This window comes from Phycodurus eques, chromosome 21, assembly GCF_024500275.1.
Source record: "Phycodurus eques isolate BA_2022a chromosome 21, UOR_Pequ_1.1, whole genome shotgun sequence".
Lineage (NCBI taxonomy): Eukaryota > Metazoa > Chordata > Actinopteri > Syngnathiformes > Syngnathidae > Phycodurus > Phycodurus eques.
The window spans coordinates 11,632,311-11,651,277 of record NC_084545.1 but is presented as its reverse complement, the minus strand read 5'-3'; the positions used below and the strand labels follow the sequence as shown (position 1 = coordinate 11,651,277).

The 18,967-nt window shown below is 40.1% G+C and overlaps 3 protein-coding genes across 7 annotated transcripts; 2 read left to right on the top strand and 1 right to left on the bottom strand.

The window, feature by feature from the left end:
• Window positions 1-521: 521 nt before the first annotated feature.
• On the bottom strand, window positions 522-4,034 carry fam168b (family with sequence similarity 168 member B). Its single transcript, XM_061666283.1, has 7 exons — window positions 3,917-4,034; window positions 2,752-2,836; window positions 2,581-2,664; window positions 1,941-2,083; window positions 1,660-1,858; window positions 1,210-1,340; window positions 522-1,102 (listed from the first exon to the last, which is right to left on the bottom strand). Exons 2-6 carry the CDS (start codon window positions 2,819-2,821, stop codon window positions 1,222-1,224), a joined length of 615 nt encoding a protein of 204 aa, XP_061522267.1. The 5' UTR covers window positions 2,822-2,836; window positions 3,917-4,034; the 3' UTR covers window positions 522-1,102; window positions 1,210-1,221.
• Window positions 4,035-4,516: 482 nt separating this feature from the next.
• On the top strand, window positions 4,517-8,087 carry fbxo45 (F-box protein 45). Of its 4 annotated transcripts, none has more exons than XM_061666444.1 (4): window positions 4,517-4,629; window positions 5,326-5,486; window positions 6,035-6,391; window positions 7,249-8,087. In XM_061666444.1, exons 1-4 carry the CDS (start codon window positions 4,572-4,574, stop codon window positions 7,432-7,434), a joined length of 762 nt encoding a protein of 253 aa, XP_061522428.1. In that variant the 5' UTR covers window positions 4,517-4,571; the 3' UTR covers window positions 7,435-8,087. The 4 variants fall into 4 exon arrangements, with proteins under 4 accessions (XP_061522428.1, XP_061522425.1, XP_061522427.1 ...); XM_061666441.1 differs by having other exon boundaries at window positions 4,547-4,633; window positions 4,987-5,486; XM_061666443.1 differs by lacking the exon at window positions 4,517-4,629 and adding an exon at window positions 4,681-5,066 and having other exon boundaries at window positions 5,159-5,486.
• A 1,922-nt stretch (window positions 8,088-10,009) lies between these two features.
• Window positions 10,010-17,428, top strand: nrros (negative regulator of reactive oxygen species). 2 transcript variants are annotated; one of them, XM_061666017.1, is made up of 3 exons: window positions 10,010-10,306; window positions 11,120-11,237; window positions 12,317-17,428. In XM_061666017.1, the coding sequence occupies exons 2-3, from the start codon at window positions 11,133-11,135 to the stop codon at window positions 14,252-14,254; spliced, it is 2,043 nt and encodes a 680-aa protein (XP_061522001.1). In that variant the 5' UTR covers window positions 10,010-10,306; window positions 11,120-11,132; the 3' UTR covers window positions 14,255-17,428. The 2 variants fall into 2 exon arrangements, with proteins under 2 accessions (XP_061522001.1, XP_061522000.1); XM_061666016.1 differs by having other exon boundaries at window positions 10,010-10,357; window positions 12,317-17,222.
• Window positions 17,429-18,967: the final 1,539 nt, after the last annotated feature.

Genomic DNA, 18,967 nt, shown 5'->3' with positions numbered 1-18,967 from the left:
AGCCCGACGCTGCATCTGCAAGTAATGTCAAAAACGGCTTAGAATTACTTGGTGCTTTCCATCAGTAGTGCTATTCACAAATGGAATTTAATAGTAATGGGTTACTTTAACTTTAGTAGTTAGCAGTGGTGTAGTGTTTAAGACCTTCAAGAACAAAATAATTGGGACAATTCAATGACGTGTATGACACAATTTCTTAATAGTCTCCAATTTAAACGCACCCACACACACAATGGTTCCTGCGTATCCACTCTATTAATGGGTGGCCTGGCTAAAACAGATCAATTCTCTTCCCGCTAACATCACCAAAAAGGTATCAAGGACAAACCAAAAAACTGCTTCAGCCGGAGTTGGAACAACACTCAGCCAGAGCCTAAAATCCCACTCTTTCCCTAAAATACGCTCACGGTAAAACACAATGCACATATTGCATCACTGAAAGAAATAAGATAAAACCAACAAGGTCATCTTAATTAAACACAAAGCTGTGAAAACAGAACAGTTGGTTCTGCACATAACGGTGCAACTTTGCTATTTTTTATTATTATTTTTTTTTTTTTTGCATGAACACTTCTCATCTTGTTTCACATTTAAGATGGGGTGACTGGGAAGTCAGCATCGGAGATTTCTTACTTTTAACGTCCTTTGGATGTGTTCCTTTTGAAGGAGTTTGCATCGGTCACAGCAGGTCGATTGCGCTAGCGTTACTTGACATATCAACATACAGAACATGCATTCAACATCAGACGCATCTCCAAAATAGGTGGGGACAAACTACTCCGAACTCCAATTTCACCACAAGCTACTTAAAACTGTAAAATTCTGCATGACAGCCTGCATAAACAATTGCATGGAGGTTTAGGCCATTGGATGTGAGATATGCAACAGGCTTGTAGGGGTGCGGCGTGGAATGAAGCCTAATTCCATTAAGACTCGAGGATAGACGGGCCTGACCCATCTCTCTGTCCTAATGGACCTACATGGTTTCAGATTCACATTATACTGGAAGAAGACAAACTGGTTGCAGATGCTGGCAGAGTTGGTCCACCGCCGCGAGCAAAAAACACTGGAGTGGAGTGTGAATGCATATCATACACCTCACCTGCAGACACACCAAGGTCCAAAAAGTGAAAAAAAAAAAACAAAAAAAAAACTGACATTTGTCAGCACTTAGTGGGTGTGTTAACACCGCCTGTACATCATACTCACTCTGCTTGGACTTCACCACTGCGGGGGCACATAGCTGTAGCTCTGCGTGCCGGCGGGCCGATATGTGGGCACGGTGACGGGGTGCGGGGCGAGAGCGGCGGGCGCTGGTGATGGAGTCGACAGCAGAGTTCCTGACATGCAGAGAGAACAAGATTGGCATATTTGTGCATCCAGCATTTTTACTTGACACAAAAAAAGCTCAATTGTACTATTTAATATGTTGCCAGTAATTTGGGGTAAAATAAACAAGTGACAACAGAAACCATAAAACACAAATGACCGAAACAGCTATATTAAAAAAAGATGGCTTATAAACAGTATCTCGGTCTCTCTAGGTTCTTCTTATATTTTCTTCCCTTGTGTCGAGAATATATTTACCTATTATGATCCTAGATTAGTCTTGCCTGAGCAGAGAGCTGCCATAATAGTTATTACTTCAATGCTACCCACCAGCTGACATGGCCATAGTGGTGCCGGCTACCATCCCCATGGCAACCCCATTGTTGCGGGGAGGAGGGATGGATGGGGCATACATGGCCGCGGGCATCCCATTGGGCTGGACCACTGTTGTGTGATGGATCACGTGAGGCGGTGCCGCATACAGTGGCTGTGTGAAGTAAGTACCTTGCTGTTGTGAAGGTATCAGCGCCTACATTACACCAAGCAGTACAGTGTATTAGATAGTATTTTTGTGTTTTATAAACTAGGTAGCACCACAAAGTTCTACATACCTGTGCATAAGGGTTATGTTGGGGGTAGCTGCTCCTTACTGGGTATACAGCAGCTTGGTAGGGGTTTGGGGAGGATGAGTACGGCGGGACAGTCCCGGTGTTTGGGGAACAGGACATTTTGAATTGAGCCCCAGGGGCGTAACCTGGATCACAGAAGAGAAAATGAAATGCATTCAAACAACTCGCTGGTCACATCAACAGGGAGGCTACACGTGTCATCTAATTACATCACATTTACAAAATGTATCAAATGTTCAGCCTTCCCACAGATTATAATACTTCACTTTGCTCAAAACTATCCAAGAAAATGAATAATCATCATTGTTGGACTTTGCAGTTATGTGGAACTACATTGTGTGAGTGTCCGTAAGTGACAGTGAAACATCCAAAGTCAAACTTTGAAAGGTGTGACATACAAAAAGCGACTGGCTCAGTACAATCAATTAAGCGTCACAAGGCTTTATCAATTGCAGAAATACTGCAAACATGTTCCAGTTCCCTCTCAATTACATATCTGTACTATTCAGTACAAGTGTTTTTTTTTTTTTTACTATACGTGACTAACTTGTATGACCGTTAGGAACGTTACAGGGTTATTAAAACATTGTAGCATTAATATAGGGTTTATAATAGATCTTACCACTTGAGAAGGCTGGATTTGCTCCTTGGTAGACATTAGGAGTGTATGCTGGGGCAGCTGCTGCGTAGCCAACAGGGAAGCCAGCTATCATGACAACAACAAATGAAAAAAAACCAAACATTAAATACTTGCATAAAACCTTTACTTAGGACACTTGATGCAAAAACCTACCTGGATAGCCTATACCCTTGGAATTGGTGAAAGGAACCCCTGTTGGTGCAGGGCTGTACACTGGATTCATTATGGCCACCAAATCCTGCGATTATAGAAAAAAAATATATGTATATAGAGTATGTACTGTATATATTTTTTTTTACATTCCATCTTCTTTCACCTACAGTGCATGTAAAATGTCCACACACACACATCTGTTCAAATGCCAGGATTTGGGATATAAGCAAATGAGACTAAGATGAATCATTAAAAATAATAATAATTGTACTACTTGATTGGAAAAAATATTTTCGAAAGTGTAAGTAAAAATGAACAACCTATAATGGTTGTTCATTTGTTCAGATAATGGGATTGCACAACCCCTTAGATGTGACCAGAATGAAGCAATCACATTCAAAGTCAGATGTGCCCCCTACCGGCGACCACGGCGCATTGCACAGAGGCTGAAGCGATGACGGGCGTCCGGGGCTCAAAATGACTCCACACTCGTTACGCACTTGTGGAAATCAAAATACACACTCTCCGTATTCGAGGACACAACGGGGCACAGTGCGACGTTATATGGCAAATAAAAAAAAAATTTTCTCTCACCGAACACACGTTATATATGGCAGTTGAACTACAAACAAAGTCATGAGAGTGAATGCGATTAAAATGATAAGAAGTTGGCGATATGATGGCAAATTGGACTTTAAAAGATGATTAGAAATGACAGTTCGGTGCACGCTATTGGCGTTATTGGGAGCGGTGTTGGCTGCGCTCCGCGCTGAACTGGAGATGCTGTGGAGGAATTTCGGCAAGGTGTGCGAAGGTGAACCGAGCGACGCTTTTGTTATCGTTAGCTAGCGTCAACGCGCGAGCCCGACTAGCAGCTCAACCTGAGCGATGCCGCGTGTGCTTTGCATTGAGAACGTCCAGTATTCATACTATTGATACCTTTGCAGGAAATTCACCTGCCTGACCACGCAAAACAAACAAACAAACAAACAAAAAAACAACAACAACAACAACAAAAACACCTCTGGAGGGACGGAGTTAGTGCACAGCAGCCAGGAGGAGGCCGCAGCCAGCCGGACAGCTGTGTTCTGCACCACTGGCTTGGCCCAACACGGCAGACAACACAACGCTAAGCAAAATAGCCCAATGGACTGCAATAACTTACTGGTAGATGTTATTGCCGTGTGCAAATTAGGCTTCGTTGAAGACCCGATGGCAACTCAAATGAAGCTGGCTGTTGTTTTGCTCCCAGATGCTGAACTCTTTGGAGTGCCCGCGTCACTTCCGCATAGCGCCGCGTGATAAGGGCCCAAAACGGATTGGGATTTATTCAATTATTTAGATATTTTATTATGTATTGTGGTCATAAAATCTCTCAAAACGCACAACAACGAAAACTATGAGAGAAAACGTATACATTTTTTAAATTGTATTTGTAGAACGCTTTGCAAATTAATTTGGGATTTGTGAAAATCATTATTTATCTAAGACAATTGTACAACATATTCGATTTTTTGGTAATTATTTTCTATAAAAATATAATATATATACATAAAATTATACATGACTGCATTTTAACCAATTTTATTTGTGTTTTCTGTCCCGTAGCTTGATATACAGTTTGTGCTTTTTAAAAATAAACTAATAAAATTCAAATAATAATAAGATTGCAACACTTTAACCTTCTACTACAAATGCCTCAGATATGAATAGGTAAATATGACACGCCCCCTTTAAACCGTGTGTTTAAGGCGTCGCTAAACTGGCAAGGGCAAAGTAATCTATGTGTGTGGACGGCTCGAAAAACCGAAAGAACAAGGATGCCGTTGTACGATATACGGTTGCACACAACGCCGCGCAATAACCTTTCACAAGTAGGTAGGTAAGTAAGTATAAATAAATTGAGAAATGAACATGTTATGATTCAATTTCAATGTCCATGCATTGCCTTTAATGGCAACATTGACCCGCCTAACATGGCCGCCACGTAGGCACGTTGGTAAACTGGGCTGCTCCACAGCGCTTAGCCAAATGCCATGGGGTGTGTAGTGACGTCACATCAGGTCCTAGCACGTGATAAAAGTGTATTGAACTGCGGCGGTGATTTATCCTTATTTATACACTTAAACGTAATGAACTAAGCATTTTAAGAACTTAACGCCATACTAGAATGTTTTAGAATGACCAGAGTATCTGGTTATAATGTTACTGATTATTATAATTTTTTTCTTCAAGGACCTTTACGCATCATTTCCCCTCAGCGGTTGAACTGGGAAGAATGGGATCCATACTGTTGTGGTTCCAGTAGCACCCATGTATGTGTCAATAGCTAAAATGTCGACATTAAATTAATAATAGGGGGACATTCTGTGGGGTTAGGTGACAGTTTTCGCTCGTTTGCAAACAGTGGGACTATTATGTCGGGCGCGGCCGGTGGAGGCTCCTCTTGTCTGGGCGCAGCAGGAGCTAGTTGCAGCTCCGCCGGCCCTCTCTACACTACGGCGTCCGGGGGAGGAGCAGGGGTAGCCGGGAGGCTACCAGCTCGGGTCCTAGAGCATATTTTCTCCTATTTAGAGCTCGCCGATTTGACCCGATGCGCGTTGGTGTGCTGGCACTGGAACAACATTCTGGGGGATGAAAACAGCGAAGTGTGGCGCAGCCTGGGGACTCGAACATTAAATGACGAAGCTCTGCGGTCTGACATCCTGTGCAACCTCCCTTCATACAAGGGAAAGGTGAGTTTACTATTTGGTTCCGATTGGGAGACCCGTGGGTTGATTTGCACCATCGCTGCTACTTTAAATGCCCCTTTTGCGTTATGGTGATGTATAAAGTATTCGGGGTCACACAGAATGGGCGATGTGTCTATTAAACAGGATGGCAAAGGGGAAAGCACTTTTGCCCGTTCGTGGTTAGCGCGTCTGCCTTGCAATTTGTAAGTTCAGGGACTCCCACATTCCAAAAACACGCATGTTAGTGTAACAAATTAAAATGTGTGAATGGTCGTTTGTCTGGTTGTGCCCTGTGATTGGCTGGCGACCAGTCCAGGGTGTACCCCACCTCTCGCCCAAAGTCAGCTGGGATATGCTGCAGCTCTACCCTTGAATCTAATGAGGACAAGCAGTATATAGCAGTAGTAATGGATGGATGGTTGACAAACATGAATTTTGGCTGCAGAAGAACCACAACATTCCTGACCTTCAGAATGATTTCCACCTCAATGGTTGTGTTACTGTAACTGTGTAAAATGTTCTCGATGATCACAATTCTAATCTGTCTCCAGCTCAAATCCTTCCAACACGCTCTGAGCTCCCATGACTGCTCTCGCAACGTGTACGTGAAGAAAAACGGATTCACCTTGCACCGCAACCCCATCGCCCAGAGCACAGATGGAGCACGGGGCAAGATCGGCTTTTCGGAGGGGCGCCACGCTTGGGAGATCTGGTGGGAAGGCCCTCTGGGCACGGTGGCGGTGATTGGCATCGCCACCAAGCGGGCGTCCATGCAGTGCCAAGGCTACGTGGCCCTTCTGGGCAGCGACGACCAGAGCTGGGGCTGGAACCTGGTCGACAACAACCTACTTCACAACGGGGAGGTGAACGGGAACTTCCCACAGTGTAACAATGCACCAAAATATCAGGTAGGTGCCAATCTGGTGACTGTTGCCACTACATAAAATACTGGATACAATGGAACCTCTAAATTCAAACGCCCTTGAGTTCATCAACCACAATTTGGGGTAAAATACTGAAGTCACCTAAAACAGTACAAATGACCACAATAAGTCAACAACAACAATAATTAAAGAAGGAAATGCACTAGTGTCTGCAACAGTGTCCGAAACATGCACTGTGTATGTGGCATTTGGACGCATCAGCAAACACAAATCCCCTCCGCAACCACGTTGACAAGTTTTTTATGGCTGACAATGGCCGACGGAGAGGGAAAGTTGACTCAGTCTCGGATAATCTATTTTTAAGGCAGACTTATTCCAGAAAAGCTAAGACAAGAGAAGGAGAGCTCCGCCAAGCCCAAAACTAGCTGACAAACGTACAGTGCGTACCTACGTGGCACAGTTGTGGTTGTAGTGTAGAGGTTTGGGGTCGTCATAACTGGGTTTCTTGCTTTAGCAGAAAGGGTATTTATTCATCCTCAATACACGAAATAGTTCTCTCTGTGTAATGTCACACCTTATTATATTGCATTTTTGTATAGTTTTGATGGTTCCTATACTCGCGACGTGATACTAGTAGTACAAAGTGGATATAGTCCCCACTGAAGGCCTAGGTACCGGTACTAAATGCTCAGCCCGCCACTACCTTCAGCAGTCCTCTCTCTTTACTCTGAAATCCCTAAAAGCTGGTATGCATCCATCACGACCTATTAAAAGGTAACGATTACACATAGAATATAGTAGATAGTGGTTAACTTCTTTGTACACTTATATCGCTGTTAAAATGTTGATTAAACCGTTGCCCATTTTGTATTTTTCTGCAGATTGGGGAGAGAATACGAGTGATTCTCGACATGGATGACAAGACATTAGCCTTCGAGAGGGGTTTTGAGTTTCTGGGAGTTGCGTTTCGGGGACTGCCCAAAGCCTGCCTGTTCCCTGCAGTCTCCGCCGTGTACGGCAACACTGAGGTCACGATGGTGTACTTGGGGAAACCACTGGATGGCTAGGAGCCGTGTATAACTAAAGGTTGTGAAGGCCGAACCGTCCTGTTTCTCCTAAGCAGCCCTTCGCATTCATAGCGAGGACTGTTGACATTTCTACCACATCTCAACATGAATTCTGAGTCAGATTTTTAGACTGTGAAAAGGACTGTTTGTTTATTTATGCGTCAGAATGGGAGCTAACACTTTTACAGTTTAGATACCAGACTGCTTATACATGTAGGACATCAAATTATATAAACCTTTCACCCGATTCAGCGCTGAACATGAAGCACAGATTTGGCCCATCTAAACCATTGTAGACTACGGCAAAAACTAAAAGAACTCAATTTTAACGCAATAAAGCTCGCTGTTAAAGAGTTAAATAAACAGCTAATTGTAGAATAATCTATTATAACCCTTATTATGATTTGTATGCCACAGCAACGCAACCTGACTCAGTAGTTGTCATGCATGGAAAGTGGCATATGGACCGTTATAATCAGTCGTTTTTAATCCAACACATCCAATAATGGTGGAAAATGTCATGTCAGTGTGTCCTTTTTAATGTGCTACTATAGTATTACACTATATACTATTTATTTCTCTGTTTTATCTATGGTACTATTACTGTATGGTTGAAAAGCTGGAGAATAAAGTTATTACATGGTGCCACTCTGGATGGCTTTTTGATGCATTCTTCTGTGGCATGGTCTCATTGTGGATCACCGCATTCATGACCGCATCTCTCTATTCTGATATTGTCGTTCTCTGGCACTGTCACTGTATGTGTCGATCCGTGTCTCCAACCTTGATATTTTCCCAGTCTTTTTTTTTTTTTCCCTCTCAAACTCCCCTAATAGTATCTGCTCATTTTAAAGAACTGAAATACGTTGATTTCCACAAGAGGTCAGTGCAGCAATTGTCTTGTGCATGCTTTCCATGCAAGATAGACCTCTCTAAATGAGTATTCTGCACAGTCAAAAAAGTGGCAAAAGTACTCACACTCTGTAATTAAGTAGAAGTACAAATTCTTGCATATGCTTTGTGTAAAAAAAATAATACTGGAATTGAAGTATAATAGGATTGAATAGAAGTACTGAAAAAAAAAACTACAGACTCTGAAATGTACTTAAGTAAAAAAAAAAAAATATTTACAGTCATCTAGTGTACTGTAAACACATGACCTGTTTTGATTACTTTTAGGCTGACAATAGACAATGCACTTGCACAACAAATTCTTCTTCTGGATATATTTAAACACCATGAAACTGCCTTTTTCCTGCAGGAAAATTTCCCACATCCCCCCTACTATTATACTCCACCTCCTCAGTTCTCGAAAATAGAACGCAGATTTACATATCGTGCTGTTCCTCATCACAGCCTTAATCCCTGAAGCTAGGCAAACAATAATGCCTAAGATTCATATTCAGTCAACACACCATTAGACATGCTCTGATTACAGCTGCTACTATAAATTATAATTCACCAACTGCCCTTCTTTTGTCTATGCACCTGCCAAACTAATCTAATTTACATGAAAATAATCAACAAATTACTTGACCTGTAGCACATTAACAAAGATACTTATACAGACAAAAATATTGTCTTGAAGGCGTGACATTGGAAAGACAAAATATGTACAGTATAGGCATGGGAATACATTAAGCAGTTTGGACAACAGCGACTCTACCAACACAGATAATACCATTAGGTACACCTACATCAAAACAAGAAGGTAAAGGTACACATTAGGTTCACTCTAAATTTTCCACAGATGTGACTGTTTAGTGGTTGTCTATATGGACCGTGTGATTGGTTGGTGACCAGCCCTGAGTGTATCCAAAGTCACCTGGGATAGGCACTAGCTCACCCGTGAACCTAGTCAGGATAAGCACCATAGAAAATGGATGGAGAGATATAAATCTAATGGACTTGAAAGTCTATCTTATTTCAATTGTAGAATTTGTGAAGACTTGTATTGGATCTCATGAGATTGGGCAGGTGTATTAGTTTACAATATTTTTGCATGGCAGTGCACTTAATTAAAACGATGATGACATAGTACCAAAAATATATCAAAATGTAAATGCCAACTGAGATCATGTTAGTTTAACGCAAAGAATGCTATAGGTGCTCAGTTAATTGCTATACATGCTGCGCAGGAGCACTATTAGTGTTTTGGCACCTGCCAACCAAATACATTAGCCTCTTGGCATCATATGCCTCATTGATTGTTGTTGCCACACTTGTGACCTATGTCCCAGGCAGCCACTTCACTTCCTTATTCCTTGTTCCCTATTTTTGCTTGTGGTTTGGATACTAAGGATAAACAATTTGGGTCAAAATATGACTACAGGGACAATGAAAAAAAAAAGTGTAGTGAATATCTCCGCTGATTGAATTGTATTTGAATGCCTTACAGCAGTGAAACTATACAATACAAAATGTCCGATAATGTTAACTGTACCAATAGGTTTTGTACTAACTACTGTAGCAGCAGGCTTCAAACCGAGCAGGAAGGGTGTGTACGTTGTTTGGTTTCCTCTCCAGTATGTTGGCTGATCAGAGTAGGCCAAGAGTGTGTCAAAAGAGTGTCAATTGCGCATTTTCACAGAGCTCTTGTGGTGGCAGCTGCGCTCGCAACCACATTTCTAATATGTGAGATATAACGCCCGGGCTCTGGCGAGGAGGAAGAAGACGACAAGTTGAGCACCACTTGCCTTCCTGTGGCCCCTCGAGCTTGAGAACCTCTGATTGCAGCTTTGTCCATGTGACTTGGCTTCCGTTGTATGCTTCTGTGAATAGTAAAACAGAGGTGTCAGTGCTTCTGTCAGAGGACGGCACATGAAGATCACACATGAGAACACACTACAGCGGAGAGTGAAACAGCGATATGGTGAGGGGAGCGGGCATCAGTGGCTTGGGGAATCCACACCTAGCCACCACTGTAAGTTAATGTAATATGCAGTTTATTACTGGAAAACTAACAGATACTGTCTAAGAAACAATCTGAATGATAACTTTAAATGTTTATTTATTGGAGCAGTGCACATTGTTGATCAAACCCATCTCGTACTATATTATCGTTAGTATTTTTTATTGTTGTTGTTTTTTCTGTAAAAACACTATTTCCACATTGCTTGGAGACCCACAAAGTGAAATTAGTAAAATTAAGATTTTAAAAATAATGCTATTCAGTATGATGTACAGTACTGCATTTATTTCAGTGCCAGCTCATTTTGGAACTATTATAGAAAAAAATGAACATTTAATACATTTTGAAATAAAAAATAATATTCCGTGTGAGACTCACAACACATGTAAATTAAATGTGACATGGGTTTATGATCACTGGCTTTGACGACAAAAATTAATATTGGCAATCACAAGGTGAAAAAACACAGTTTCACGTGGTGCTTTGAAATATAAGAAAAATATAAAAATGATACACAGAACACAAATTAAATTATAAGTATATTGTAGTTTATTATTTCATGTTACATTAAATTGATTATATTATATGGTAGTTTAGGTGCTTTTGGTTTTACATTGTGGCATGAAGACAACAATAATAAAACTTGTCAGTTATTACACAATAATTACACCAAATCGAACGGTATTAAAATTGCTGCTCAGCTATATATGAAAAAAGTGGAAATAAATATGCATTTTCATGAAATACCTCTTTTTTTCATTATCTTCTGAACAGTGAGGATGTTAAAATGTCAGTTCACGGCCCTTCATCCATCCTCTTTTGCTTACTGTTATCCATGTGGACCATCCTCACACCAACCTCAAGTCATCCGCAACACAGTCAGTGCAAGCTGGTAAGCGCTCCCTTTTTATATAATGGACTAAGTTCCATATTATCGTCACTTGGCTGTGGGTCGGTTTATTTAAAAATATACTATAAATCCTTAAAGCAATGGTTTTTTTTTAGATTTTTTTTGCTTGTGGAAGGGATACTCCCTCACATGTTGACAAGCTTTTCAAGGTAAATATAGCTCAATAGTTGACACAATGTTCAAGGAAAAAAAATAAATAGAGAACTTACAAAAAATATCCATCGCTATAGTAAAAGTAGGCGGCACGGTGGAAGACTGGTTAGAGCATCTGCCTCACAGTTCTGAGGACCGGGGTTCAAACCTGCAAAAAGTGCTAAAACACTGAGTTTGTTCTATTTCTCTTTCTTATCTAATAATAACTTTAAAGTACATTCATTATTTTTGAAAAATTGAGGCAATCGTTGCAAAAAGTACAAAATACAATGACAGCAATTGTCATTCTTGTTGGTTTGTCGCAGGCTATACTTTGAGGTGAAGGGGCATGATACAAGATTCTGGGTATTTTATTCATACAATAGTGACTCAACTACTGGGAGGTGAAAATTAAATTGCACCAAATATTATGCATTTGTAGTATTAGTAGCTGTAACAGTATTATCCTGCTATCTAATTAACATCCTGCTTGGTGTAGGGGAAAAGGTACAGTTATAGATCGTACCACAATTTCTTCCTTTACAAGCAGAAGGAAAAAAACCTAATAATTCTAGCTTAATAAATACATGGGCATAAAAGATCACAACGGATCCCACGACCTTCTCCAATCATTTATGAAAATGTGCATACTGTACCAGTCTAAGGTCTTCTTCTCATTCAATAGCTAGTACTTTATGCACCATATGAAATTACAAATTGTTCAACAAGAACAAAATAGGTTTAAATAACAACAACAGCTCAAATGAAACTGGCTACTGTCTTTTCAATGTCACTGAAAAAGGAAAAAAGGTTCATAATTTCATCAAAGACGACGAAAGATTTGAAATGTTGAACTCTTAAGTACCGTAACATTGTAGCCAACAGCGTCCCGACCAATCATGTATTTTGTGTTCTCTCTCTGTCTACAGACACAAAGAACGACTCTCTGCAACAATAGCAACCTTACGTCAGTACCTGTGGGATTACCAGGCACCACTGAGGAGCTTCAGCTCAATCACAATCTTATCAAGATACTACAGGACAACTCTCTTCAGTATCCCTCACTCACTAGCCTCAGTTTAGCCTGCAACCAGCTGGAGAAATTACAGTCTAACACTTTTCAGCACTCCGAATTGTTGAAGAGTCTTAATTTAGCAAATAATAATCTGAATATTAGATATCTAGAAACCAGCAACGCTTTAAAGACCTTGCCCAATCTTAAATCTTTAGATCTATCAGTGAATAAACTGGATGAAGAAATGGCTGCCGTCCTTCTTCAAAATCTGACAGCCCTGGAGTACCTAAATCTTTCAGGGAATCTCTTACGCCGCCTGGACGAGACCTCATTCAGGGATCTCCACCAGCTCAAAGACCTCGACCTGCAGAGGAACCTCCTGTTTGAGATCGACAACGCCTTCGACAGCACTCCCAGATTACAACGACTCAACTTGGCCTTCAACTATCTACCTTGCCTGACTGACTTCGACATGACCCAGCTGGTGGTCCTCAACGCCAGCCACAACTTCATCGAGTGGTTCATCTCCAGGCAGGATGTCAATGACACTTTCCAAATAGAGACGCTTGATCTGTCCGATAACAAACTGCTGTTCTTTCCATTCCTACCCAACGTGAGCCGGTTACAGAATCTGTACCTGTCCCACAACATTGTGAGTTTTTATGAGCACCTGGCGGACAATGTCACATTCCCCAACTTGACCGCCACTGTCAAGTTCTACAACCTGAGGAAGAACACAAACAACATCACGGCTCAGCTGTGGGATGACAGTCTTCACGGCGACATCTCCTCGGTGGAGATTTTAGACCTACGAGGAAATCAGTTGCACTACTTCCCGCAAGGATTCATCCACAAAATGCCCTCCCTATCTAGACTCCGAATGTGCACCAACTGTCTAGAAAGCTTGAATCTAACTTCGGAGCAATTCTCTGATCGCTTGTATGAATTGGACGTTAGCAACAACAGACTGAAAGAGATCGTAGCAAATGACGTTACGTTGAGAACTCTTAGCAATTTGACATACCTAAACCTTAGCCTGAATGATCTTGACTGCTTATCATCAGAACTACTGTTTGCCTTGCCAAGCCTTAGGTCAGTGGACCTGAGTTACAACAACATGGGAATATGCCTTCCTGAGGAAGTTGAGGGCAGTGCAGGGATAGCCTGGAACACCACAGTGTCCTTAAGGCAGCTTTACCTCAAGGGATGCCACCTTCCAAGAATTCCGCCTTTTGCATTCTCCGGACTCTCTCTCACACATTTAGAACTATCTGATAACCCCGGACTAAGAGGCCAACAATCAATAAAAAGTCTGAGCACAACATTACACCACTTAGGTTTGGGAAACACACACGTTGGGGAGTTGGACTTCACAAATTTTCAGAATCTGAAGTCTCTGAATATTTCATGCAACTCTCTCGCACATCTTCCAGCTTCGATCTCGGGTCTTGACTTAAAACAGCTCGATTTAAGGGACAATGAGCTGTCCACTATTCCCTCACTTCAGGCCAACACATTAGCCTCTAAACTTCACACTGTTTTCCTCACAGGAAATCCATTCAACTGCTGTCAGACAGAGTGGTTTAGGACATTTGAAACAACAAAGACAATCCATATGGTCGGACAGTCGGAAATGGAATGTACAGATCTTTTCCAAACACACAGCATCTGGCATTCCCAGTCATTTTTGTGTCATGAGGAATATGGAGAATCTATTTTGTGGTACATTCTCCTTTTTGTACCCGTTTGCATTTCTTTAGTGGGTATTTTAACGATTTTATTCCTCACGCTGAAGCCCAAAGTGATACACAAATCAATCAAAAAGAACTATTTAAAGCCTACATCCTATTGACACTTTTTAAGTCTCGGCAATCCAAAATAAGTTTATGTTGAAAAATGGTATGACTCTCAGAAATAAAATCAACCTTTTGTTAAACTGTCACGGATTATCAAAGCACTTGTAGGTATACTGTGAGTCCAACATTCACAACATACTGCACATTTTTACGGTGTATAATCAATAACCGATTCCAGGAACAAAATGTATGTTTTTTTTCTTGTTTGTTTTTCAGATGGGTGATTTCTCAGTGAAAAACATTTAAAAGATTTTAAAATGCAGTACTTTTACATTTCAGAAAGATTAAAGGTGAGATCATCAACAACAAAAACGTTGCATCACGTCATCGGCGGAAGCATCTAATCCAATTCAATTACTTGTGGTGCTTCCAACCACTTGGGGGCATATTTGAATGTTATTTGGTCCTCGCTATGGTATCCTGTGATACACTAACCAGTGTAAGCAATAACATTTCCACACTCACACAGAGTATTTCATTTCCCACCATTGCATGCACAAGAGTGTGGTTCAAAGCCACAGCCTTCTGGTACCTCAATCTAAAACTGCGGCTGGGTCCCGTTTTGTGTGTGAATGTGTGCTTGGTGGTGTTCTTCATGTGTGAACATATGCAGAAGTGGTGTGGTGCAAGCTGTTGCTATAAGCAGCGGAGGAAACAAGAAATTTCCTGTTTTGCTCAAATGTGTAGCAACTGCCCAGTTCCGCATCTCAAAGAGGAGCGTTTCCTTCCTAACGGATGAAGGGCAAATGCAACATCAACACAATATTTCAATGTGAGGAGCACATTTTGGATCCTTGTGCTTGCTCATCTTTTCTGGAGACGTGCAGAAAGGAAAGGAGAGGCAGATATCAGTCAACAAATTGAAAAAGTACATAGACAGCCTGTAAGTGCGTATTTATTATTAATGAGTCAAGTTGCTGAAGAGCAAGAAGGCTGATGTGTGTAGTTACAGAAGAGCAAGAGGCCTAACCAGAAGGTAACCAAAATACCGCTGTGGTGATGCTCAAGGTCATGGCGGTTGAAGACATATAAATAGAAACTAGAAAGAAACCTTGACATAACTAAAATCACTATTTAAAAAAGAAAAAAAAAAGTACAGTTGAGAACAAATCAACATTTAACTTTTATTATTTTATGGAGTTAAAAGATTCAGTCAAACATTCTGGAAAGTAATCTTATTCTGCCATCCCTGTCTTTACTTTGACAACTTCAAATGAGTGAAATAAACCTGTTTTCTGTTTCCAAGAGGATATGAGAAAAATAAAACAATCACAACATAAGTTATACATGCCTATAATCTATCTAACCATTCATTTTCTACATTGCTTGTCTTCATTGAGGTCAAGGGTGAGCTGGAGTCTATCCCAAACAAACAACAATTTACACTCGCATTCACTGTGCGAACCACTCAGCTTCCATGACAATGGTGCCACTTGATGGTATTTAAAGTATATTGTTTTAATTAATATAGTACCTCCAGTTCTGATGAAGTTCTTTACCATGTAGTGAAAAAAAAACCTGAAAGTGTAATAAGTGAGGATTATCATTCAACTTCTTTTTAGAAAGTGTATTATTTTTTTGCTTTTGGTTAAGCGATTTAGATTCAGAAAACCTTATTAATCCCCATGGGAAATTAAGGGAGCAGAGAGTGGTATAGTTATTTACACAAAATCTACTACATAAATAAGTGAAAAATATACAGGATGTATTTACATTATTGCACACTAGATTGTACAGACACAATCAAGTGTCAATTACAATTATTCTTTTACTGTGCAGAGACTAGTGGTTAACCTGTTTGCCTCACTGCTCTGCGGTTGGGTGTTCAAATCCAGACAGTTTGCATATTTTCCCTGTGCTTGCGTGGGCTTTCTCCCAGCACTCCAGTTTCCTCCCACATTCCAAAAACATGCATGTTAGTTTCATCGAAGACTCTATAAATTGTCCAAAGGTGTGAATGTGAATGCTTGTTTGTCTCTATGTGCTCTGCTTTTGTCTGACAACTACTAAGATTAGCACCATAACTTATAATAAATTGGTTTCATATACAGCTTTTCTAGATAGGAAAAGATGCACCAGGGAATAAAGAAAATTCTGTTTCAGAACCAAAATGGTATTCAGCAGTTTCTGCTCGGTGTTAAGTTGCCATTTGTGATCATATCAAATTAATGATCCTCAAGTAAACACACCTTTAAAGATTGTGAGCTTATTGCAGATTGCTCGTTTTGGTTCCGTACAGTATGTGGCGATGTGCTGCTCCTCAGTGCAGGGGCAGATCTACCGTATTCTAGTAGGAGGGAGGGGGGAATAATAATTCCTGAAAAATCATAAACTATCACCTTCAACCAAAAGCTGAGATGTAACAGGTTTCCTAATGATTATGTACTGTATATAAAAATATGTGATTGCATGATGGATTGCTTTTAGTATTTTTAATAAATTACAGGTGAAGAAAGCAGTACTTGCATCATTAGATTCTTGACCCCTGCTTTAGGGGGATAAAGAACACCGGTTCACTTTATACCAATAAAAGGATTACCATGTCTTGTCCATAAGTATCTGATCATATTGGGAATCTATTGGGTAAGAATAGATGCAAACAGATCATCAATTGAATGAAAAACACCTGGTCAGGTCAATCAAGTCAAGTCTTGATTACTCGGCTCATGTTAAATTTTTGATAAGCTTCTGCAAGTGAGTACCTAACATTGCTGGTCAACTTTATCAGGTTAACAGAAGTGCTTGGAGGCACTTAAACCACCAAACATATATATTAATAAAATACATTACACATCAACATTCCAGCAGGTAGATGCTATCCAAAATAAAGAAATTAACAAAATAATAAACTCAACTAAATAGCCATAATGAGTTTTTTTTTACTCATTAATTCATTTGTGTAGTCGTCAGTTTGATACAGTTGGCAAGACATTTCCAAATACATGGACAATCTAATGGAGCTTTCCATTTTGGATGACTCTACCCAACTGGTAATGACTGGTAATTACTACTCTGATTCCTCAACAATACCAGAAATACAACCCATGTGTTTGTGTCAAACTGAAAAATACTTTTTGGTAGAAAGAGGAAGTGCCTGATGTGAAGTTGCTGAACATGCATTAGTATGATGTGTGATTGTGTCAACCGCGAAATGTTCAAATTACACTATTTTTTTATTGCTTTTAATTTGCAAATAAATATGAAAGAAAGAGGTTATAATATTTATTGTGGACTATTTATTGTGCCTTTAACACTGCAGTGTGCAACTGATACTTTGGACTAAAGTATTGCAATGGAACTTAAGGATTTTTGTTTTGCTTGTAGTGGAAGGAAGTATTTTGGTTTCAGGTTTTCTCTTTGTCTGAAATATGTGTTTCCCAATATAAAATATTTCCAAATAACCAAAGAGATGTTATATTTCAGCATTGAAAAAAAAATCTAATAAGTCAACCTGCAACATTATCATCACCTGCATAATGCAGTGAGATCCAATACAAGACAAAAATACAAAACGTCTGCCTTTAAAAGATGCTTATGCTCAGTTTTGATTAATATACATTTTTATTGCGGTTTTAGTTTACAACTTCATTATACTGAGAGGTATCTCGAAAATTCTCGTTGCCTTATTTAGCTACACGAGGGAATAAAAATATTGGTCACAGCTATTTGATGGAGTAGTTGGTAGTTGTAAAGCACTGCAACCACAATAATTGTCTATCAAAACCAACCATTATTACCTTTACACAGTAATGGCAACATTTTCAGTACATCTCTTTACATCTCATTAGATTGTGCATGAGGACGGTTCTCTCTTCACAGTTAGTGTTTGTGGTAACTGTATGGCTATGTACAAATGCAAATAAAGTTGTCTTAATGGTCAGGTGCTGGAAAGTCACCACACAGTTTTCTGCACTTTCTATTCACTTGCTAAATACAGTATGACCTGTGACGACCACATACACAGCGAAGCACAACCGTGTTCTATATGGTGACTGAATATGAGTTAAATTAGTGCAAAACAACATAGTCTTATAGACTCATTGTGTTAGGCCACAACGGCACTAACATAGAGTGCAAGTGTGTGTTATTTTTATTCCCGGGTGCCTTTGGCCTTTTGGGAAAAACTGCCTCCAATGAAACAGGTCTTGCAAACTAGGTCAGTGTTTTGAATGATTTTCTGGGTCCTCTGTGTGTGTGTTTTTTTTTTGTACTCACAGACGTGGGCACAGATGCATGAAGCTTCCGTGGGAGTAGTGGGAGGCACACATTAGGATGCTGAAACCCAATAGAGGACACAAAATGCCTCACATCGCATCTCCTCACACGTCTTCCCCTATGAACACACACTTCAGAGAGTTCGAGAAAAATGAATCAATGTTTTAAGTCCAGAAGACATAAAATAGCACCTTGACACAACAAAAGTTATGTTTCACACTCATTGAGCACTGATATGTAGGCTAAATTACAAAAGATAACAGTAAGCATTCCTTATTCCAAATTGTGCTAGTGCTTTGAAAAGAAAGAATGCCAATGTAGCCGGCAGCATTGCTTAGTTTATTTTTATTTTGGTAACTACGCTGAAAAAAGTATAACAAACCTGTTATCCGTAGGAAATAATAATAATAAAAACAATAAAACAGATAAATATTAGTTCGTTTCAAGTGAACTTTCTCATTTATAATTATGGTTAAATGTATTTTCTTTACTGC